This window comes from Azolla caroliniana, unplaced genomic scaffold, assembly GCF_043228905.1.
Source record: "Azolla caroliniana isolate FFs.n. ecotype wild unplaced genomic scaffold, voAzoCaro1.0.p SCAF_6, whole genome shotgun sequence".
Lineage (NCBI taxonomy): Eukaryota > Viridiplantae > Streptophyta > Polypodiopsida > Salviniales > Salviniaceae > Azolla > Azolla caroliniana.
In genome coordinates, this window is record NW_028230441.1 from 20610941 (window position 1) to 20635351 (window position 24411).

At 37.3% G+C, this 24411-nt stretch overlaps 1 protein-coding gene across 1 annotated transcript; it reads right to left on the minus strand.

The window, feature by feature from the left end:
- Positions 1–21324: 21324 nt before the first annotated feature.
- MED6 (RNA polymerase transcriptional regulation mediator-like protein) lies at positions 21325–24033 on the minus strand. The gene is made up of 5 exons (XM_087321870.1): positions 23780–24033; positions 23239–23413; positions 22416–22485; positions 22049–22176; positions 21325–21937 (listed from the first exon to the last, which is right to left on the minus strand). Exons 1-5 carry the CDS (start codon positions 24001–24003, stop codon positions 21710–21712), a joined length of 825 nt encoding a protein of 274 aa, XP_087177996.1. The 5' UTR covers positions 24004–24033; the 3' UTR covers positions 21325–21709.
- Positions 24034–24411: the final 378 nt, after the last annotated feature.

Consider the following 24411-nt stretch of genomic DNA (forward strand, 5'->3'; position numbering starts at 1 on the left):
TTACCTACTTACTTATTAATTTATTTATCAACTTTTTTGGGGGAGACATGTAGCTTCTTCTTTTTGTTCTCTTTTGTGTGTGTGTGTGTGTGTGTGTGTTTGTTCTTTGGGGCTTCAAAAGCAAAGAAGAGAGCCCCCCCCAATAGATGGATACATGCCCACAAATCCAACTACAGTTTTATATAGCAAATCATGGAGGCAGTTGGGCACTCCCCTACATACGTTTTGTCCGCCCGATATACGGTTGTCCATGAATGACTGCAGTGCCACAAGCAATGCTATATTTACATATACGTATGCCTGGTGTGGCCTGCTGAAGAAATCATCATAGCCTTGCACGCACTCACATGATTCACACACCTACTTACCCCACCCCCCCTTTTCATTTGTGATCGATCACCTGACCGACCAACCAACGAACCTAGAGCTACTAATGAATTGGTTTGGAACACCTCGGAACCTTGACACAACAAGCACAATTTGCCAATGACCATGCCCACTCGGTTGAACTCAATGTTCTAGCCTCGTAAAGTCTTTGTTGGTATGTTGCCGAATTGAAACATCCTTGACTACTACACTTAAATCCTACATGGTGTGTGTGTGTGTGTGTGTATGCACTTTTTGAAGCTTGTGAATCCATGCAAAGTTTCAGATGAGACTTTAACGTGGACTTCTTGTTTGAGGCAGAACTAACCCACACCGCATGTTCACGATATTAATAAAGTTTCCTTTTAGAACTGCCAATGTATGGATTTCCATAGAGAACAATGCTCCTAATACATGGAACTTGCGATGAGAACTGGGTATATTAATAACTATGCCTTTTTTGTCTGAATCATTTTAATGCGAACTTCTTGTTTCATGATATTAATAAAGTTTCCTTTTAGAAATGCCAATGTATGGATTTCCATAGAGAACAATGCTACTAATACATGGAACTTGCGATGAGAACTAGATATATTTATAACTATGCCTTTTTTGTCTGAATCATCTTTGGGTGCCTATAGAGTTCTAACAACGAGGTAGATAGATGTAAGGCTTCATGTCTGCATGAATATGGATATAGGTGAGTTTTAGTTGAATCGATCATATGAATCATGTGATTGTCATTTTCTTTGCTCTCCTTGAATGTTTGGCCAAATTTTGTAATTTGAATGTGTTTAGGTTAGTTCTTTTCCTTATCAAAATGTGTAGGGAATCACTATTTTTCTTAATCTCTAGCATGAATGTACGTCCATCGATTCTCCATTGATAATTTAGCGATTTGGACGTTTTTCATTCTTGATTTTCACTCGATTGGCGTGTCCCCGCCACTGATGTGCAATGACTTATTTCGTTTATCAGCATTCCAATCCCTCCTTTCTCTTACAATGATTAAGGGCCGACAAACTAATGCCCATGTGCCTTACTTGATAATGATTCAAATCAACCATAAAGGCAATAAAATAAATCAAGTCATGCAAAAGATTTGGAATAAAGAACATCTACAATATGTATATGTGAGGACTTGGTTATGGGAAAGCAATAAAAAAGAAAAACAATATTTATGATTGTTGGTCATTTACAAATTACAATGCATATTTGAATAAAAAACTCTTGAATTCTAAAATGAGCGGATTGCCAACATACATTCCCCTCTCAAACTCATTGAAAGCCCAACATTTATTGATGTTAATGGAGAATCACTAGAACTAAATTACTCCTCTTTACCCTAATCTTTAGGAAATATATGTTTTCTTGTTTGAATAGCTTCTATATGATTTAGCAACTTCACTCTTCATGTACATTTTTGCTTGCTCGATACATGTAACTTCATTATTTAGTAACTCCTCTTCTATGAAAATACTTGTATCTATATCAATTTATCTCTATTGCTCCTTTGTTTTGTTATACCTTGCCCTCAATACAACTTACAAGCACACAAACTTTATTGGTCTTGTTTTTTGCATGATGCATAGTTCCTTAGATGACTGTTTGCAATACATACTACCATCCACAAATCCTCCCCATGTGCAATGCCATATATGAAGAGTGGTTAGGGGTGCACCCAAATATCACATTGTCATTTTTCATGTCACTTAGAGCAAGATGTTTCTCGATCATGAACTTGAAACAAATGAAAGTAACCAACAAGAGACAATTTGCATAGTCTTACCAATAGGATTTGGCAACGGTTTGAGTTAGGCTTAACCAGTTTGGCCTTATCCAAACCAAACCTAACCAAACCGATCCCTATAACTAGTTTAGGAACCATTTTGGGATAAAAACGCCGAAGAAACCCCAAAAACACCACTACCACTTCCTCCTCCTCATAATAAACCGTTTTGGGGTTCTAACTTCTCAAACCTAAACCAAACCAAACCAAACCGATCCTTATAATTGGTTTAGGAACCATTTTGGGATAAAAATGCGGAAGAAACCCCAAAAACACCACTACCACTTCCTCTTCCTCATAACTCCCACCCCCTTGGCCTTACCACCTGTGAGTTCAAATTCAACTCCACGACTCCCTCTCAGTAGATTACTAGGCTTGGTCGACCGATGCCCATGAATCCCTTGCCTCCCACCACCCAAACCATGAACCCTGAGGCGATGGCGACCTTTCACTCTCGGTGATCCAATCCTTCTCCAAAGAATGTATATAATAGCAAGGATGTCCTTTGATCGTCCACTATACAAGCTCCCTCTCCTTCTCTGTCCCTCCCTCTCTCATCAGTCAACGGTTTGTTGCCTATGGCTTCCTGTTAGTCTCTTTGTCAACATTCAAGTTCTAATTGTCTAATTTCTAACTTTCTAAACCCTAATTCTTAAATCATAAACGGTTTGAGTCAGTTTGGCAAGGCCCAAGCTCAGCCGAGCCAAGCTCAAACCATTTAGGTAGTCTGAAGCCTAAACCGAGCCGTTAAGCCTCTAAGTTGTTTTAAACCGGTTTAGCTAAACAGTTTAGGCTTGAGCCGAGCTGTTGCCAGTCCCTACTTACCAATGTCAAGAGCAAGAGGATGACAAACATCTCACACTATGATGCAAAAGCATATACTACATCTCAAACAAGAGTTTCTAAACTTTGGCCCATGCCAAGAACAAGAGGATGACAAACATCTCACACTAAGATGTGAAACATGTACTATAGCCATAGATTGACCCATGTGTGATATTCGACATTTGAGAATAGGAATTGGCCCCAAGAATATTATAAAACTATTCGTTTATTTTATTTTATTATTAAAAAAAGAATATTTTTTAAACACATTATAGAAATATTTAATATGCTTAGAGTAAAAATGGGGGTAAATTTTATTTTTTAAATCTTTTTATTAAAAAAACAAATATTTTTATATGCATTACAGAAATATTTAATATGATTAGTGTCAAGTCATTAATTGTGAAGTCCCTTTTCTTATATGTGGGAGAAGAAGGACGTAGTTTATAAACTACTACTTCTTCTTTTTAACGAATACTTTTTAATGTATTCGTATTCACATTCGTGAGGCCTCTAACACGAATGAGAATATGTAAATCTATGATTGTAGTCTTGATCATTGCTTCCCATCATTAGTCAATCATTGCAATATTCTTAGATAAAACATCGTCTAATTGGGTATAAGTTATAACAATTTGTGCTATATTCTCTATCTCGTACGACGAGAAAGCTCAGCTATAAACCAAACTTGAACATTCTGACCATTATACCCCTCTTTATTCAAACCAAAGCATAGGTGGATTCTGTGCATGTTTTGCACGTGCAAGTGTACTCTATTGGGTACACGAAATCCTTGCAAACCTACCTAAGCAAAGTCTAGACTTTGACATAACAAGATAAAAGTTATAGTGAATTAACTCCATTTCATTCTCTTCTTGGATTGGAGCATTATTAGGGGCAAGGGACTACATATATGTAAGTGTGTACTAATATCTAACATACATATTCTACAATGGTGGTAATTTTGGTTCTTTCACTCATGGATGAAAGAGAAAGAGAGATGAGTACAAACTTAAATTAACTACAAGATGCATCAAGAAATCAGAATTATTATAATGAATGGGGATGGTTCAAAAAATAATAGATTAGTCTTCAATATTAGTAGTGGGTCATGGTTATGGATTAAATAATAACTTCGCATGCATATGTGCACGTGTATTTATTTTGTAGTTAACCAACACCCCCCCCTCGTACACAATCAATCTTATCTATTCACATAAGACATGCCTCTAAATGATCCTCTTATTTTTTGTTTTCATAGAGTGTTCCATTACTCGACGATGTGATCTTGGGTGTCTCTCCTAGTTATAAGTTCTTTAGCTCAAAATAATACATTTAGATGAGAGTATTTGCTTATCAAGTATAGTATTAGTATTTAGGCTATGGTGCTAAACAATCCAAGCACATTGTGAAACAAACAATTGCGTTGGGCTTCAAATAATATAGTATATATTACATATGCATATGTGATGTTCCTTGTTAGGAATCAAGCTCAACATAGTGCAACGTGTGAACACACCTTTTGAGAATCTATGATTACTCAAAGGTCAAGAGTCACACCACTACTCTTTACACATTAACTATGTGCCATGGAATCATATTCTATTACACATAATTAATGAGTTACATATTCCCCATGATTATGAGTCTTCATATTCCCTAAGAGATAGTGGTTGTTGTAGTTAGTTAATGAAGAGAGAGGGTGACTATATATAAAGCACCATCCTCATACTTGATACTAAGTCGGTTGTGACTCCTTATTGAGTATACATGCTACATTTTGTATTTGTTATTCTACTTGTGAACATACACCTTCTTATTGAGTATTCATTTTCCTATCTATCTTGTGTTCTCTATTCTCTCCTCTAATTCCTCTCACAATACACATAACACACATCTCTTCTGCTACACAAGAATCATACCCAATTCTTTACATTTCTTTTCAATTCTTTGTCCCTCTCACGTAGTTGGATATGACAACAACTTGTCATATCATACTCTTAGTTATTGTCGTATCCCATCTACTACTTTCTATTTGTACTCGACGTTATATTATGTGTTTGGGAGTCATACTTAAGGTGAGCTTTACATTTGTATCGAACCATGTATAGAGGGTATATCATGTGTTGGAGGCATTCCCAATAGAAGCCACAGTGAGCTCCTACTAGATAGGAAACACTTTTGGGAACCTATGAAGGGTGTTGACATTAAAGACAGTCCCAACCACCTACGAGCAAGCAACATAAACAAGTCATGTGAATAAGTTTTAGTTAGAGATTTGGGAGACAACAAGGACAACATGAGGGTTATGATTTTAAAACGTAATTGTTAAGTGTCTGACACTCAATGCACCAGTTGTGAAGATCGTGGCACCAACAAAAGACATCAACCTCAACCAATCATAGGAAAAAAGGGAGATAGAACAAACTAAAGAGGGAACGATGTAGCCCAATAGGCACCCTAGTGTGAAAGAGATATATTTGCCTTGTAATTAGCTATAAAAACCACCTTTTGGTGACTTTTAGAGCTCATCTTCATTTTTGAGAGTTCCCTTTCCACTAGCATATTCAAGCTCCTCCTTGGTCTCCCTAATCTTTATTAGAGTTAATAAATATTAGGGTTAAGGACTAATATGGCCAATTCCTAATCTTTATCTCTTGTATGGTGCTAAACCCCCTTGTATCAAGGAGAGAGAGTGGTGATTAGTAAATTACTTTCTTTGTTTTCACCTTGTCTATTATTATGTGTAAGAGAGAGTAAAGCATGTCGAGGAAGGAAGATAAACATATTCATTTGCATGTAATTCTTCTCATTGGGTGTTCTCGATAGGGTATTTCCCTTGCTCTTTTTTTCTAGGTCGAGACATGCACAATGGAGAGATAGAACATGAAGGCTTTGGCAAGTCACACTTGTTGATTGTAACCAAGAGAAAATCATATAGTTGGGTTCTCCTACAATATCAACGATTTATTCACATTGGTTTTTGGCATTTTGAGGAGGTGGATCATGATTCCACCAATAGGTTTAGATGCAACCAGAAAAAACCATGAATACATGGTGTTGTTAAGGAATGTACGAGAGAATATGGTTGGAGTCTTCACTTTCTATTGAAAGTGGAATCATGAATACCACCATTTTATGGTAGGGATGTTGTCAAGGTGGGAACACAACAATTTAATGGAACCTCAACAACAAACTCCAACTATGCTTTAATGGGGGAATCCAATCACAAGGACAATGCAAGTGGTTGCAGGGAATGCATACAATAACAAGGATTTGGTGGGGAGTTGGAAGCTCCAAAGTTATAACACTTCTAGTTTATCACATCTCAAAGACAATGCAAATGGTTGTGAGGAATGCCTACAATAACAAGGATTTAGGGGTGAGTCTAGCAATGGGCACAATTTTGGCTCAAATCGAACCGAGCCGTTAAGCCATGGCTTAACGGTTTATTGGTTCCAAAAAATATTAATGGTTTGGTTTGGACTTTCGATAAATGGTTCGATTCTAAAACTCGGGTTTAAAGGTTTTTGGTTAACCTTTTTTTTTACTTTAATAATTTATTAATTTAATGGTTTTTTATTGATTTAATAAATTTAACTTAAATGTTTATTTAATTTAATGTATTTTTGTTTATTTAAATATTTAATTAGTTTGACTTAAATGGTTAGGTTTAAATTTTGTATTAAATGGTTCGGTTTGGTTTTAACTTTTCCCTAAATGGTTTGGTTTACTTTTTCTTAAATGGTTTGGTTTAAATACTTGAGAGTTCATAAACGGTTTGGTTTGGTTTTTGTTTTATATAAACAGTTCGGTTTGATTTCTTTGCCTTGAAACCGAACCGTGCCCATTGCTAGGCGAGTCATGAGTTGTAACATGTTTAGGTTAGTCTAGGCACAAACTTGGTAGGCCATGGAAAACCAAACCATAAGCTTCATAAAAACTCAATGCTTAGAAAATGGAGGAAATAATTGTGTTTCAAATAGAAAAAATATATACAAGGATGTGCTTTTTGAAAAAGGCTCACCCAAACTTGGGAGGAATGACTTTGTGTTAAGTACCTTTGTATACTTAACAACAACCTACACTTTATAATCATGAATATTGGGATCGTCACTAGGAAACGATGTAATGGAAAAGCGAGAATACAATGACTACTTAGGATAGGGTTATGTCCTTATAACTAGCAATGGGCCCGATTTCAGCTTAAATCAAATCGAACCGTTAAACCATGGTTTAAAGGTTTATAAGTTCTAAAATAATTAAATGGTTTGGTTTGGTTTGGTTTGAATTAATAATAAATGGTTCGGTTTCAGTTCGGTTTGATTTTAAAACTAAGCTTTATAGGTTTTTGGGCTATCTTTTTTTATCCATTAAATGTTTATGTAATTTAATGGTTTAATTAATGTTTTTCATTGGTTTAATTCACTTAACTCAATTGTTTATTTAATCTAATGTCTCAATTAATCTTATTTATTTATTTTAACATAAATGCTTATTTAATTTTGCATATTTTTATTTAATTAATTTTTTAATTAGCTTGGCTTAAATGTGATTAGGTTTAATTTTTTTATTAAATGGTTCGGTTCGGTTTTAACTTTTCCCTAAACGGTTTTGGTTTAAATGGTTTAGTTTACCTTTTTTTAAAATGGTTTGGTTTACATGTTCGAATGTTCATAAATGGTTTGGTTTGGTTTCAAGGCATCAGAACTGAATCGGGCCCATTGCTACTTATAACATAAAAGACAATGAAGTAAACTCACTTAAATATGAAGGAAGTATATAAAATGCCAAAATTTTGGTGCTTCCTATGCTTTTTCTTTATTCAATAGAGCAAAGCTCTATTCTATCCATCCTTGTTTGTTTGTCTCATTCTCTCTCCTTAATCGCCATTGTTATCATAATTATCTTTGTTGAAGACTTAAGTCTTTATCTCAGTTCTCAAACACGCACATTAAGTCTTTATTATAGCTAATTGAAATGTGGTGTTAGACCCATTTTGATTTGTTTATTGTGTATTGATGTTTACTTTGAAACTTTATTTGATTCTTATTTAATGTATTTACTAGAAGGACAAGGTTACTGGTATAGAGTGTGTACCCACAATTTTCACATGACCATTTCTCATTGTCAACAATAAGGTAGACACATCCACGATCCTTGACTCACAATATCAACGTAGAGGAAGAACTCTACCAAGAAAGATGTGTGTTTAGGACACCTAAGAATTTTACATATCTTTTGGTACTTCTATCGACGATTAGAGCTTGAAACTCTTTGAAGTAAAGTTTTTCTAAGCTCTTGAGGCAAGCAAATCTATAAACAAGTCTTAAAAAACATTTAATAAGAACAAAGATGTTGAGATTGTTTTAATGATGGTATAGGGTAAACTTAGTAACCAAAAGGTTTTAGCTCCTTAACCAACCTACTTATTTTACTAATTCGGTTTGCGCCCTAATTGTTGTTAACTAATTAAATTTTTTTGGGTTTAGAATTCTATTTTGCCAATCTTTTTTCACTATTTTTTTTTTCTTCCAAATTCTCTCTTTTTTTGTTAACCATAGGGATAATTACTTTGACACAATTCAAGGGATTTTATTGTTTTTTTTTTTTTCCAAAAAAACACTACTTCGCATTAGTTAGCAAACAAAATTACATCATAGAACACCCAAAGTTCTTCTCACCAGCCCTCACTCTGGCCTTCCCACCAAAGTGGACATAGTCCCCACCTCATTTTCAACAAACGTATCCAAACAACTCCAATAACCTAATAATTTGTACCATATCTATACAGATTTACAGCACCTAGACGCTGTTGGAAACTGGAAACAACCATCGGGGTGCTTGGTAGTTCCATTGAGGCCCTGATGAGGATCTGCCCACCATAGGAGAGTTACCCCATTTCAGCAAGAACTTTGATCGAGATCTTTCAGCTGCATCAGATTCCCCCTTGATTGAGTCGTATCGTCCCCGTAGGCAAGATACCAACTCAAACCAGATATTTAATAATACCTCACCGCTAGGGATCTTTTGTTGTTGAAAAACAAATTTACAACGGTTGGTCCAAATGTGCCAGACCGATAAACAAGACACCATCATCCATATCTCCTCAAAAAATTCTGAGTTAGTGCCATGTTGAACTCCAGCCCGTTGAAACACCTTGCCATCCTGCACTATAAAACCATGTCCGTGGGGATTTAACTGTTCAGCCCAGCCTTCCCCTGTTAACTTCAGCCCTTGTACGGACCCCCATACAACTCTCCCATTCACTCCGCATGCTGCCACTATCCTGAGACTTCTACCCCAAATGTTAATAGCCTCGCTGCAGTTCCAAAAACAATGAGGAATTGATTCCAAAGGGTGTCCACAACTTTTGCATCCAGCCTCACCACCACGACACCTAAGCCACTCCCCCACCGGCACCGCTTTGTGACTAAGAAGCCACAACCAAAGCTTTATTTTTTCTGGCATATCAAACACCCATAGCCTCCTCCAAAACGACTTCAACCAGTCATCAGAAATGCCTTTATCCTTCCAACTATTGCGAGTTAGGCCAGCACCCATCAATTTAGAGCCAATGATTTGCCTTCCTAGCTTGGTAGTGTACTCGAAAAATCGTTCAAGTTTGTCTGTACCCGGTTTTTGCCACCACACCTCTAGTGGATCCCAATCCAGATCACATATGGGCTTGTTGTCAACTATCCAGAGTTTACGATCAGATTCCAGCTTCCCTGGGTCCGGGTTTACTTGCCACTTCTTACCTTCCAACATTGCCACTCGCACTGCCAACCATTGGCCATTGTCTGCCAAAGCACTTAGGTTGCCCCACAAACGATACTCATTAGATGGGCACCTGCCTCGGATAATTTGCGCATCGCCCTCACCTACAAACCACCCAAACCAGACCCCCTCTTCTTCATTCAACCTAGCTAGACCATCAACAGCCTTATCTATCAAGTGGGTAACCTTTTCCAGCCTGCCGGTAAATCTAGGACTTCCAACCAGACCCTCCCTTCTTCTCCTTTTGAACTCCTCCTAGTCTCTTACTGAACTAACATTGTACCCTACCATTTTTCCACATGGCAAGTATTTTTTCTGACCAAGCATCATACCATCATCACTTCGAATCCTAGGGTTCCAAAACAGAGGTTGACGGAGTTGTTCCTCCATTGTTTTTGGCTGCATTAAGACCAGCCCCTCTCTTAAACTTGACCAGGCCCTCATTATGGTGCGGGCCACCCTATCCTCCATGCTAGTAGGTTCTTTTAACGTTAGGCCTGGACTGAACAACCACCACATCTTTGCCTTCCAAGGGCCGCCATTCCTCGGACTCCAGAGTTCAGCTCTGTCTCTAAGAAGCAATTTCCACAATTCTGGTCCAGGTTGGAGACTTCGCACCAAGAGCTTACCAAGTAAAGCCTTACTTTGGTGACCTGGATCCACCATCCCAAGTCCACCTTGACTTTTTGCAGTCTCAATGCAGGCCACTTTAGCTGAAGCAGTCTCATGGTCTCTACCCGACCAAAGGAACCCTCTCACCATTGCCTTAATATTTTTTATGCACTCTTTATCTAACATCCAGCATGCCAACGAGTGCCACATGGTGGCCAACAAAATATGGTTTACCACAACCACTCTACCTGCAAGGGAAAGCTTTACTGATGCCCATAACCGAAGTTTTTTTCTGATTTTGTCTTTCACTTGCTCAAGTTGCTGATTTTTCTGAATCTCTATTCCCACCAAAAAGCCCAAATACTTAACAGCCCTTCCATTAGGAACCCATTGAAAATCAGCATTAGGTTGCCAATTCAGCCAAGAGTTTGGACTTACCCAAAACCCTCTACTTTTGTTCCAATTAATTTTCCCACCTGATGCTTTACAGAACAACTCAATTCGATTTTCAGCCTGCTGTAAATTAGCATCATTGCCTTGCAGATAGAGCATGGTGTCATCTGCATACATGGAGTTCAACAAGTCCTTACAAGCATGTGGGACAACCAAACCTCGAATTCCTGCATCTGGTCTATTTAAAAAGAAAGAGAATGCCTCTGAGATAAATAAATAAAGGTAGGGGGCCAATGGGCACCCATGTCTGACAGACTTGCATAATGGAATTGATGGGCCCCGTTGCCCTAGTACCAACACCCTACTCAAGCTTCCTTTGTAAAGCGCCAACGCAGCTGCTCTCCATTTTGAGGGTAGTCCCAACCGCTCCATGACTTTGTCTAAAAAAGGCCATTGTACTCTATCATATGCCTTCTCAAAGTCAAGCATGAGGCATGCAATATGTTGATTGGTTTTCTTCGCCAGGGCAATCACTTCCCAAAAGGTCAACACATTATCGATTATACATCTATTTTCCATGAATCCTGTTTGTCCAACATTAATTAGCGCATGTAAGTGGGGTTTGACCCTCTTGGCCAACATATTAGCAAAAATCTTATAGATTGTGTTGAGCAACGTAATCGGTCTCCATTGCCTCACATCTGATACTATACCCTTTACCTTAGGAATTAGAAATATTAGTCCCTCTTTAAAATGTTCAGGGAGGTACCCATCATCCCATGCCTCATTTAGTCCAGCAACCAGGTCAACCTTAATTATTTCCCAAAATTTTTCATAAAAATCTTTTGATAATCCATCGTCTCCTGGACAAGACGTCCTACATATACTTGCTAGAGCATCTGACACCCCCTCTTCCAAGAGTGGCCCTGACAACTTAACTTGTGCAACCTCTGAAATTCTTGGTTGCATTCCCTCCAATACAAATTCTGCCAGTGAGGGCTGGTCTAGGAGACTATAATTATTTGATAGTAGCCCATTATAGTGAGATGTGACTGCCTCCATGATCTCTGATACATCTTCTGACAGTGAACCATCCTCCTTGATCAATTTAGGAATGAAGTTACCAATTGTGCACGGTTTTTTAAACTTAAAAAATTGTTGGTTCACCTTGTCCCCATTCCTACTCCACCAAGCTGCTGAACTCCTGAATACCATCTTATTTCTTGACACAATCAGCCGCTGTAGTGTTTCTTTGGCAGCCTCCAAACCTGATCTTGACCAAAGACACTTGGGATTTTTCTAGAGCATTCTTTGGGCAGCCGCTATCGATCTTCTTAGTCTCACCTCTCTTTCCTTAGATCTCTCCAATCTATTTTTAGTCTCTTCATGCAAATACTTGCTTAGATTACCGAAAATTAAACATCGTAACCATTACGGACGCATTTCCTTTACCCTTCACCGATAGCGTACTACACGCCATCGCAGGACATGAGATGTACAGTTTTTTAGATGGCTTCAGTGGGTATAACCAGGTACGCATGCATCCCGAGGACCAAGAAAAGATGGCATCTGTCACGGACTGGGGAGTCTATGTGGCAGTCGTCATGATGTTTGGGCTAAAGACGACACCGTTCAATAATCTTTCCTTGAAGATTATCCAAAGCACCACAACCAGCTAGATTATTTTCCCATATACTCCTTATCTTACTTCTCACCTCCACATCCTCAAAAAGCTTATTACTAATCCTTAAGTTGCAGTCCCTTTTGTTCAGCCTCTGAGTGACCAACGTAATCGAAACCGGCATGTGATCAGAGTAAGCTGAACCTGCGATGATTTCAACATTGCTGCCATATTTTTCCAGTTCCGAGCTTATGTATATTCTGTCTATGCGAGACATACAATAGCCATTTATATTACAGCCTGCTCTTGAGAAGCGTAATGAGCTCCGAGGCTTTTTTAGTACATACCAAGCATCTTTCACTCCCATTCTGCCCATCAACAAATCCCATGCAACTAGCTCTGACCCCTGCACCGCCGTATGCATGCCCCCCACCTTGTCTTCTGCGTGCATAGTCATGTTAAAATCCCCTGCGAGGATCCATGCATCTACCATCGGCAATCCATCAGCCAATTGCCTCCAAAAAAGGGCCCGCATCACTATCGAATTGGGCGAAACCCAAAAGTTGAGGCCCCACAATGTTGAGCATTAAAGATAACGGACCTACCAAGTAGGACCACACGTTCTCATACCAAAGTGCACCAAATCATATTATGAGCTAATTTGAGCACGCTACACCAAAATCATATCACATGCTTTCACAACACGTTACTTTGGAAGAGAACACATTCTAAAATGTGTTGCATAAATGATGTTTTCCCTCCTTCAAAGTACAGATTAACCCAAAAAGTTCATAAAATAGGTTGCCAAATACATACATACACACATAGATTTATTGTTTATTTGTACGTTATAATAACAAGTTGCGCTTCTAAATCAATTTGAGCCCTTGAAACAACATCCAACTTGCATGCCAAAATAAGCTCAAAAGTCAAACAAACACACTAGCTACATATAGGTGTAAAAAATGTTGAGGTGAAAGTTCGGTCATACATTCAAAATCCAAACCATGGCATCTATTGCGGGAGACAAAAGAAGACATTGCCCAATAGTGTCATGCTAATGAAACAAACCAAACGATAGAGAGGTTGGTTGATCTAAGGGGTAGAATTATAATAAAAAACTGTCAACTATTTAGGCTCAACAAACACCTTAGTTACAATATCCCTAAACATAGTAACGTAAATATTGATCTTATTATGTTAGGACATGCCATACATAACACCCTACTAGAGATCAAAGTTGTAGAAAAGAGATAACCTTAGGAAGAGACATCCTCATGTCAAGATTGGAGTCCATAGAACATGAGTTTGGGGATATTGGACATTAAGGAAGTTCCTTACCATTTAGGATTCCATGTTAGGTATGAGTAGGCTACGCAACGTATAATCCTTGTCCGGAAGAAGAATCCTATAAGACACTTCCAATTGACAAGTACTTAACAATATTATTTTATTCATGATGAATGTCACTACTCTTTGTTAGACTCTCAATATTTGCTATCAACTATCCCACACATGTTGTCTTCACTTGAAATCGTGGTGTCTTCTTCGTGTTTTTATTGTAGTTGAGTGAACTCTTATTTGTAAGTATCGTTTCCTTTAATAACTTCAATGGTTTTTTGAGGCATTGGGCATGAAATCTAGTTGTCTCTTCGAGTTGTGTTATGATTTTTGCCATCATCATGCGTTCTACCTTGATAGAAGCTACCCATGTACTCACTTCTCATTGAGCTACGTTGTAATCAAGCTTCACTTGGTTATATTTAATACGTAGGGTTATAATTACCTCATCCTTATCGTTAAGCAAGTGTATGAGACTCTTTTTGCGGCTTCCAATCTACTATGTGGGTACTTGTGCCATGGTTATAACATATGTAGCATGCCATACACGTGCAATATGTATGTATGCTAAATATTTATCGAGTCTTGTACATTTTTTTAAAATTACTTACAATATTTATAATATCAATAACAAGTTGAATCTTGCCATGTGTTTACACACTTTTATCAATCCTAATGACAATATGCAAATTCAAGATTCAAGATTCAAGTGAGGGGCTCACTTGTAAAATGATTGAAATGGTTTTAGCATATCTCAATGATAATTAATAATCGGCAACGGTTCGGTTAAGTTCAAGAGTGTCAAAACCAAATCGGTTTAAAACCAAATTGTTTAAAATTTTTGAAACTTGAACAAAATCGAATCAAATAGCAAAACCATTTAAACCGAAACCGTTACAAAAATCCAAACTATTAAACCATTAAAACGTTTAAACCACAGTTTCGTGGTCTAGTTTCGGTTTTCACGTTAGGTCAACATTCAATTTTTAATTTTTCAAAATTTTAAAGATTTTTCCTAAAATGTGAGATTTAGGCTTAAAAATGAAAAAACAATCAACTGGCAACCCTAAACCATAAAATTGTTTAAACCATGGTTTCAAACTGTTTAAATCGAACCGAACCCAACTGTTCACCCCCAAATTGAACTGAACAGTTTAAAAAACTTGAACTTGAACTGAACCGAATCGTTTAAACCGTTAAGCCTTTGAGATGCAGTTTCGCGGTTCGGTTCGGTTCAAACTGAACCGTTGTTGATTGTTAATGATAATGTGAAGACTTTGATGATGAAGGCGTATCACAATTCAAGTTGCAAGAATTTGAATAAAAAGAAACAAAAGAAGGAGAATTCACAAAGTCATGTTGTCCAAAAACTCTCAATTATCTTCTTTTTTTCCTTCTTCAAAATAAACATAGAATAAAAAATAAATAAAAAACTAGTTTCAACTTTATTATTATTACGAGAATGGCAACTTTGTACTTCTAAAATGTATAATATCGTTTTAATATGTTGGAGTATTCTTAGCTTCCTTGTATGTGTAGAGTATGTGTTCTTAGACAAGTAGATTCATGCCCAATATTGCCTCTTCTTTGTGATGCTTTACAACATTATTTCAACCACTTCATGTTTGAGTCATTTCAAAAGACATAAGTTCTTTCTCGTAATTGCTTACATTAAATTTTCTTGACATCTCTCTTCAAGTCGACGAATCTCAACTTCATTGTGGCATTGGGTCAATTGCAGGTTGCCAACCTCACTCTGTAGATCTCAAATTCAACTAATATTGTTTCTCTTGATCCCAATAGATCTTTAATTGTCCCCAAAGGATATTTCAAGTTGCGTTGGCATTCTTGAATGACTTGGAGAATATGTACATTGAACAATGGGAGATTGTAGTGCTTTTATGTTGGTTGTTCATTGGTCATTGTAACCTAAGTAGACTAACTAACACACCAACAAGAATCATAGAAGGGCCACATATTATATATGTATGACAAGATAACATATACATGCATATAAGGATGCGGGTTGCAATGGACATTGTAAATTCCAAAAATACTAGTAAATAGGGTATTAGGAGTTAAAAAATGAATAAACTTCAATGATGGTGTGGGGAGTAGTATACGTGCCTTCCATCACCCATCTTTATAAAAGCAAGGGAAATTGCTTGTATTATAAAGTGTAAAAGAAAATTATAATAGTGCTCCTAGTTATATCACAATAAAGAGAGTGACTAAATCCTAATAAGAGCTTGTGCTCTATTATAATTTTTTTATTTAATATAAGTTTTGTTTCACTAGATACGTCTCTTGCCTCTCCCGTAATCGTAGTCATAACTATGTTGTGAGTGTTTATTTAAATTTATATAATCAACAAGCGATTCAGATTTTAACAAAGTGATAATCACAACATGTCTTTGAGTTTTCCTTGACCAAAGACGATGAGAGGCCAAGTCCCTATTGACCACTTCACTCAATGTTCTCCATGATCTAAGGGGTCGATATCCCCTTAATGACAGGATTCACCATTCTCATGCTCGGGGCATTACCAACCAACCTACAACTAGTTGAACAATCACCTAGATTTGGCCCTCAATGTTACTAGATTGCAACATAGTGGAGTAGTACATCGTTTGAATGACACCGGTGTACAACAATGACCCAACCCTTGAATATTGTTTGAAGATAGTGATTCTACCTCAACCTCACTGGCATATGCATTCTTCTATGTATTGTACCGGATCATGTATGGATGGTTAGAAAACCCGTTGTTGAAACCATTTTCTTTTGGTACTTATCGTTGAAAATTGCCATAGATTATTGCTGCCATGGTGTTTGCAAACATAGAGGCTTAGAGAGGAGATTTTGAACCCCATGGACCAATTGCAACCCTTTATTGGAATTGTGTTTGACCATTCTCATATTGTTTTACTGTAGAGGCATCTCGAAAATGTTGCAATTAGAAGGGAAGCAGGGTTGCCTAATGACGATCTAGACGGTTGGCCAACACTCACTGCTCTCCAATTTGTCCATGTCTACGCTATTATGTTGTGGAGTATGAATCGGTCTAGCAACTTTTCATAAAAATGATTGACATTGAAATGTTGGATGAATTGCATTTGAAGTAGAAGATGAGCAAGGGGATGTATCGTAAAGAGAGCCTTCCTAAGGATAGTCAATATGAGTGTAATATCTCAACAAGGAAACATCTTATGGTATGTGCAATGTGTTTGTGCGTGTGTGTTTTGTGCAATGGATTGGGCAAGAGGGTTAGAATCTTGGTGCTCATGGTAGATTGGACACTGTGTAGAGTTGATATTCAAGGATGTGCATGTGACCCAAATATGGGGTGGGTGATGTTTTAGACATTGCATGCTCTAAGTTGTGCAATGGAGCAAGTGCTCTCAGACAATGTTGTCATTATAAACTTTAATTTGGATTATTTGGTAGTGCGATTGTAGTCCTAAAAAACAACATCATTGTAGGTTGGGCTATGGCCAATTAATGCTCTAGGTGAGCCATGATGGTGTCAATGGTAAGGTGTTTGGGCTAGTTGAAATACATTTGTTTGATCATGAACACTTTTGTTTTGCATATTGCATCCCAAACTTGTTGCCAAACCTTCCCAACCATAGAAACGTGAGAAGTGGCACACCTCCTTTGTTGTGTCTCTTAAGGTGTGCAATGTTGGTGGGGTAGGAAAATTCTACAAGATTAATAATGTCCACCAATGGTACTATTGCCATATGTAAGAGTGTCATTCCTTCTAAAAGAAATGGAAGAGGCCTCAAGAATAACTCACATGTGAGTACAAAATCTTCTGTTGTATCGATCAAACATAACAAAAACACGAAAAAATGAGTGCTTTCCACAACAACAATTTTTGTCTCTTGGTTCGTACTTCATCATCATAAAATACTCCTCGTGTGGCCGCCAAGTTATAGACTATTTGGTTAGTTAGATTCAAGAAAGTTTGAGGTGTGCAGAGTACATTGAGCAACTCCACCACATCCAATGATGCATCAACATACATGGTGTTAACTCCACCATGCAAGAAAGTTTGAGGTGTGCAGGGTACATTGGGCAACTCCACCATGTACGAGGATACATCGACATACATCGGCATAGTTCAGTTCAGGTCCTTGTGGAGTGGACTTCAAGACATGCTTCTTCTACTCTCGGAGGAGTGTGCTTTGTTGAGTGAGTGCCTTAATCAGTCGTGTCACTCAAGTGTGTAAATTCATGAGGGTAGTATAGTTCACAATGCTCTTGTTTTCCATTGTATGGTGTCTTTTTTAGCTATATTTAGGTAGTTAGCATTGTTTTATGTGCATGAGGCATTTGAACTTGTAAATGGCAATCATGCAATTCACATGGATGAATTTTCAAAGGGTGAGTCCGTACGTAACATGATTAATGAAGACATCAACACCAACGTAGGTATCAAGCTCTATGAAACACTAGGATATATATTTCTAGTTATATATATATATCATTACATATATAGCTTGTATGAGGATAGATAGCTTGTGCTATATCCATTGTTCATGTGTTAGGGGGCGTTTATTTCAGGATTAATGTATTCTTTTATGAGGACATTTTCTTGTGTCCCACATGCATCCTCATATGTGAACATTTTCTTTTTTTGGGATTTAATGATACACACATAGACAATATACACGAGTTTTCAAATATATTTATTCATGTATTTATTTATTTTTCACATTTGATTTCCTAGTTTATACACCTAACATCGTGCTACAAAGTAGAGCACCACGCACACATAGTGCATGTATTGGGTTTACCACATAGGTTCCCAATAAACCCTAAACCCTATCATGTGCTAGTTAATCAATTTTTTTGGACAAACAAGAGAAATTAAAAATTAGGATCATCATAAGGGTGCGGTCGAACGTGTTATTCAATTCACACCACTTAGACACAGATGTTGGGAAAACAAAATTATTTTGTTACGAGGACACATCCCGTGGACTACGTACGCCACACACATATTGTGGTGAACCATCTAATTTTTTGGATAGTTTTTGGTGATATCGGTTTATATTACACATCCATTGCGACGTAATACTTGCTTTTGTCGAACATGTTTGACAATGTTCACGGTCAGAATTCTCGGTTACAATCATGTGGGCTTAAACCATGGCCAAATACAGAAACATGTGTTTGACTTATTTTGTTCATCTACATATAGGGTACATAGACCACGATATTATACATGTAAAGGGAGAGAACGAATTCTTCATGATGTGAAGCGAGTTGACAAACAACCCATAAGAATATACTCTAATGTTGTTTTTGACGGGTACTTCTTGGCAAATAAATGCATACCATTTTAATTAAGGGGAATTAAAATGCTGAAGTCATGGACAAAATGATTGCATTTCATTTCTATATTTGCATGCGCAAACTATGCCTCCAAGTAGACAACATGTTTGAGCCTCGAAGAGCCGCCATAAATATTTGAAATAACGATAAGATAAAAACATTTAATACCCTGATTCTCGAAACTTATCTCATAGGTCTAGAGGGGTATCAACATAAGATCATTTCTAAAATATTGTTTTCCAAGCATAGTTCAAACACTATCTTTTTATGTTAGAATGATTGCCTAAATGCCACCAACTCATGTGTAAACACATTACAATATCTCACATCAATGACTTGCTCATGAGATTCTCCTAATTGGTGATGGCCTACGTTAGCACCTCTATTGTTATACCTATTGCAACATATTCACATATACTTAGTTTTCTCATTACACTTCAAATTCCAAATCTGAATTGGTTTGAGACTCATTTTCTCGCATATCCTTGATGGGAGCTGGTGTAAATAGCTAAAACATTTTTCTTTCTCTTTAGAAAATCCTTAAATTGGTGTTTATTCAAACAACCAAAACATAGGCCTTCACACCTAGCTTTATCTCATGAGTCATAAGTATGGAACCAAATTAGATCTTATTAGAAAGGTTTCGAGAATTCTTGATTGCTCATCATAAGTTTAGTGGTAAATGAGCCTTGATTAGTCTACTCAGACTCATATCGCCTACTAAAAGTTGTCCCATCATTAACCGATGTCTTTCCTACATCAATGACCTAGTTAAAAAGTTTCTTACAACCCTTGTATACAAAGCCATCTTGATAGTGTGACTTAATGTAGTATATTTGTCTTACAAATCTACAAACAAACCTAATGGCAAAGATTACTCTACTAGTCTCAATCATAATGGTAGTTATCTTGATCTTCATTATCCATTATTGCGGGTGTGCGCTAAGCTTATCCGCCAAACATAACGACATGTCTTTACATAATTTTCATGCAGGCCACTACCCAAGTCCACTCCCTAGCCCACACAACATTACAAATGTGTCCACTCCCTAGCAATGGGCCCGGTTCGGTTTCTTGGCCTTGAAACCAAACCAAACCAAACCGTTTACGAAAATTTTAGAACCAAACCAAACCGGTTTATCATAAATCAAAACCAAACCAAATCATTTTTTTGAGATATTGATTAATGTTTGAGCAATCCTTGTCATACAATTTTAACTTGAGATCAGTCTCTTTGTCACTGCAACATAGCAATGGGCTTGGTTCGATTTCTTGGCCTTGAAACCAAACCAAACCAAACCAAACCGTTTGCGAAAATTTTAGAACCAAACCAAACCAGTTTATCATAAATCAAAACCAAACCAAATCATTTTTTTGAGATATTGATTATCATACATATTATGAATCTATGTGAGAAGATCATCATAAATTTGGTCATCATACTTATCATAAATTTAGTTATCACACTTATTATAAATTTGGTCATCATACTTGTCATAAATTTAGTCATCATACATATTATAATTTTGGTCATCATACTTATCATAAATTTGATAATCATACATCAAAAGGACACTCTACTTATAATATATATAAAATTTAATAAGTTAGAGCCTATGGGTTTAAAATTAAAAGTTAAAAATTAGCCTAGAGGTGAAATTTAGGAATATCTTTTAACCTATAAACCTATAAACCTTTAAACCTTTAAACCTTTAAACCTTTAAACCAAACCACATAAACCGAAACCACTAAACTGCTAAACCATGAAATTCAAAACCAAACCGGATCATAACATTTGAAACCAAACCAAACGATTTATTTATTTCTGAACCAATAAACCGTTAAGCCACCGTTTAACAATTCGGTTTGGTTTGAGCTGAAACCGGGCCCATTGCTATCCATACATACCTGGGGGACATTTTGGAAATCCATTCATGTAACAATCAAGTGCCCCCATGAAACTTTTGGTCATGACATAAACATGGAAATTCCATTCACATTCCTGAGCAATCCTTGTCATACAATTTTAACTTGAGATCAGTCTCTTTGTCATTGCAACTGTGCAACATATTTATCGCTAGTTCCATTTATTGTGACATACTTGCACTTTTGGAAAAAAACAATGCATATCAGAATAATGCAACAGAATAGGTAGAACATGTAGGCTCCTGCCCAATAGAAAAAGATAGACCATGTAGTGCTCACCAAGGATATAGAAAACCTTTACTTGCAAGAAAAATAGACTATCACAATCTCTATACTGTTCCCACCAGTACTCCAGATATTGCTTTAACAATTGCAAAACACTGCATTTGTCTTTTACTGTACATATGTCTCCAAGTTTGTATGTGCACAAGAGTGTTACATTGGGGATCCCTTTCATTATTACCCTACCCTTGAGCTTCATCCATCCCTCCAATCCAACTGGTATATCATCATAAAACAGATACTGGTATGTTTTGGAGGTTTAAAGGAAACACAGTCGTGTACAACAATCCGAAATTCTCGAGCGACTCAGAATGAGAGAGCAAAACCAAATCTTTCTGCTTGGTTCTCTCTCCAAACTAAGCCACCCGAATAATTAAGAGTCATCGGGTTGTCATTGAGATCACACTTCTTCCACACAAAAAACTAGAAAGTCAAAGCCTCTCTGGTTTTACTCGTTTTGCGGGTGGCTGATCAACAGAGGCCACTTTCTGCTGTTGCTTCCCGAGAACTGTGGATGTTGATGCGTCTGGACCACCACTTGCACTGGCACTTGTGGCCTGTTGGGCGGGAGGACCTTCCACACCCTCATTTTGAGAGGTTGGGGCTGTATCTGCTGCTACAATGGGCATGAGTGGAGGTGGTGCTGGGGCTGGTGGAAGCTGGAAATGGAGCACATTTGAAATGGTTAGTCACCGATTCTAAAGCAATGAAAGGAGGGAAGGAGTTAAGACAATTATAGCTCTATATACAACTCAATTAACGAAACTTACTTTTCTGTGGATTGCATTGAGAATGTGATCAATTCTTAAGGCTTCCTTCACATTGAACATTTCTACACCCTTTCTGCTGTCATCAGAGCCTTTACTGTCAGCTTTCAGTCCTTCCGCAGATTCACTATCTGAAACAGATTATCAGGTCAGCTTCATACAATAATGTCATCTCTTTTTGTGCTCTAAATACCACCAAAAACACGAAAGAAGCTTGTCAATGAATTCAAAAGCGAAGTAGTGCAAGGATTACACACCAGTGCCTTCAGTGCAGATAATTACAATTCCACAATTAAAATATGCCTTCTATAAAACCCAAATTTGGTTTGTTTTTGTTTTCATTTATGAAGCTTTTGCATGCTTTACATACCATATCCAATCTTCTCAAGTTTTGTTGAGGCCTCAGAAAACGCTTTTGCAATGTGGTAGAGAGACCTAACCTGTGAATTAGGATACCTTAAATAAGCAAAAGAAGCAATCACAAAATACCAATAGATTGCTCATCTCATTTGTGCAACATGTGTAATAGGTAACTTACTAACCATCCGAAATTTTCTGTGATTATATGCCAGTAAACAATAATTATTCTTATAAAAGATAAAATACTGATATTTTCTGTAATCTATAGTGATACGGAGGAGAGCACTTCTCCTTGTTCATAGATAGTAGATGAATTCAATAATGTACCATATTGTAAAGGCAAATCATTTCTCATAGTTAATCACAGGCACTGGAATAAAATTCAACTCCAAGACTAAAAGATCTTAAATATATCTATATATGTAGATATATTTACTACATTTGTTGCACATTTTAAGAATTTCAATATTTGCAAAATGGAAATTTTGATTATCTAAATTATATTATCACTTTGATGCAAACATACGCTCTTCTTATCTATAAAAAGAAAAGGGCTAAAATTGTAGAACACAAAGGAGTGGCTCATGATTTGTTGAAGTAACAAGAAAAAATCATGGGTATTAAGCTGAATATACAAAACCATTTTGGCATCATAGCAAATGAAGAAAGTTATTCCTTTCTTTCACGTTTTTCTATCAAAAAGACACTACAAACTCAACAAAGGGGTGCAAAGTTTCCCCTACCCTCAACTGTGAATGCCTGATTAGCATAATTTTAAATGCACTATGATGTAAAAGTTTAAAGAACTAGAATACAAGTAGCAGCATACATACCACCCTTGATCCGATCACATTATGTATGTTCGGGGCTTGATAGATCGACCCATCTAAAATGTAGTATGCAGAAGTAGGTGTCACCTTTTCAGGACTCTCCCTTTTCTGCTTTCGAAATACGAAGAAATTCGGCTCCTGTACTTCGTACAGCATGTACTCCATTCCTATCATTTTCCTGTTGGGATCATACAATAATACAACAGCATTAGTAGTTTTCTATCTCCTCTACCAACAGACACAAGCAGTAGTGAGCATCATCATCAGTCTCCAAGACACATATAAGGAAGGAACATGGACAACAAGATGGAGTGTTCTCTTCTCGCAGGAGACCACATATTTCTCAAGTTTACAAAAATCAACCTAAGATAAAGGCTACTGAATTTCGTACGGAATTTAAAGAAAGCGACGGGAACACATAGGGGACTCCAAGTGCAGTGAATATGTATATGATGGGAAGCCCTGCTTTCTGTTCCTTTTGTTTGTTCTGTTTCCTATTTTGTGTTTAAACAAGGGGAGAAGCAGAAACAGAGGAGGGAGGTACGAGAGATGTGAGATGTCGAGCGGGTGGATGGAGCGCATGCGGAGGGTCTGGTTGTTGCAGGTGGGGTCGTAGAAGGGGGAGAGGGCGAAGTAATCGAAGACAAGGGCGCGCTCGAGAGGGAAGGAGTTGAGCCATAGCTGGTCCCTGAAGCTGATTCCAGTCAGCTCTGTTCCTCCACTTGCACCTGCACCTGCACCTCCTCCATCCGCCATCGCCATCGCCATCGCCTTTGCAGGGGAAATATGTAACAGACTCTCTCTCTCTCTCTCTCTCTCTCTCTCTCTCTCTCTACAGTGTCTTCAAATACACACAAAAACAGACTCTCTTTCTCTCTCTCTACATAGTGTGAACCATACGTACCATACGCGAATGTTTCAATCCTTCGGGTATGGTAAACACCCTCGAAGTATGATACCATACTTTTGTATTCGTTATTTATTATAAGGTAAAACAAAAAATATTTAAGGTAAGAAAGTAAAGGGAAAAAGCGTTAAAAAAAAAAAAACACATATAAGAATGTTTTGATCACATACGCATTCGTTTGAATTCGTATGAAAAAAGAATGTTTGTTAATGCATTCGAGCATAATACGTAAAATTCGTGTTCTGTCTAGCATAACATTCGTTTTCCTA

Coding starts and splice junctions, on each gene's coding strand:
- MED6 (XM_087321870.1), bottom strand. CDS start 24,003: ATGGCGATGGCGATGGCGGATGGAGGAGGTGCAGGTGCAGGTGCAAGT. Junction 23,414..23,779: donor CTCGACATCTCACATCTCTC/GTACCTCCCTCC, acceptor TGATCCCAACAG/GAAAATGATAGGAATGGAGT. Junction 22,486..23,238: donor ATGTGATCGGATCAAGGGTG/GTATGTATGCTG, acceptor CCTAATTCACAG/GTTAGGTCTCTCTACCACAT.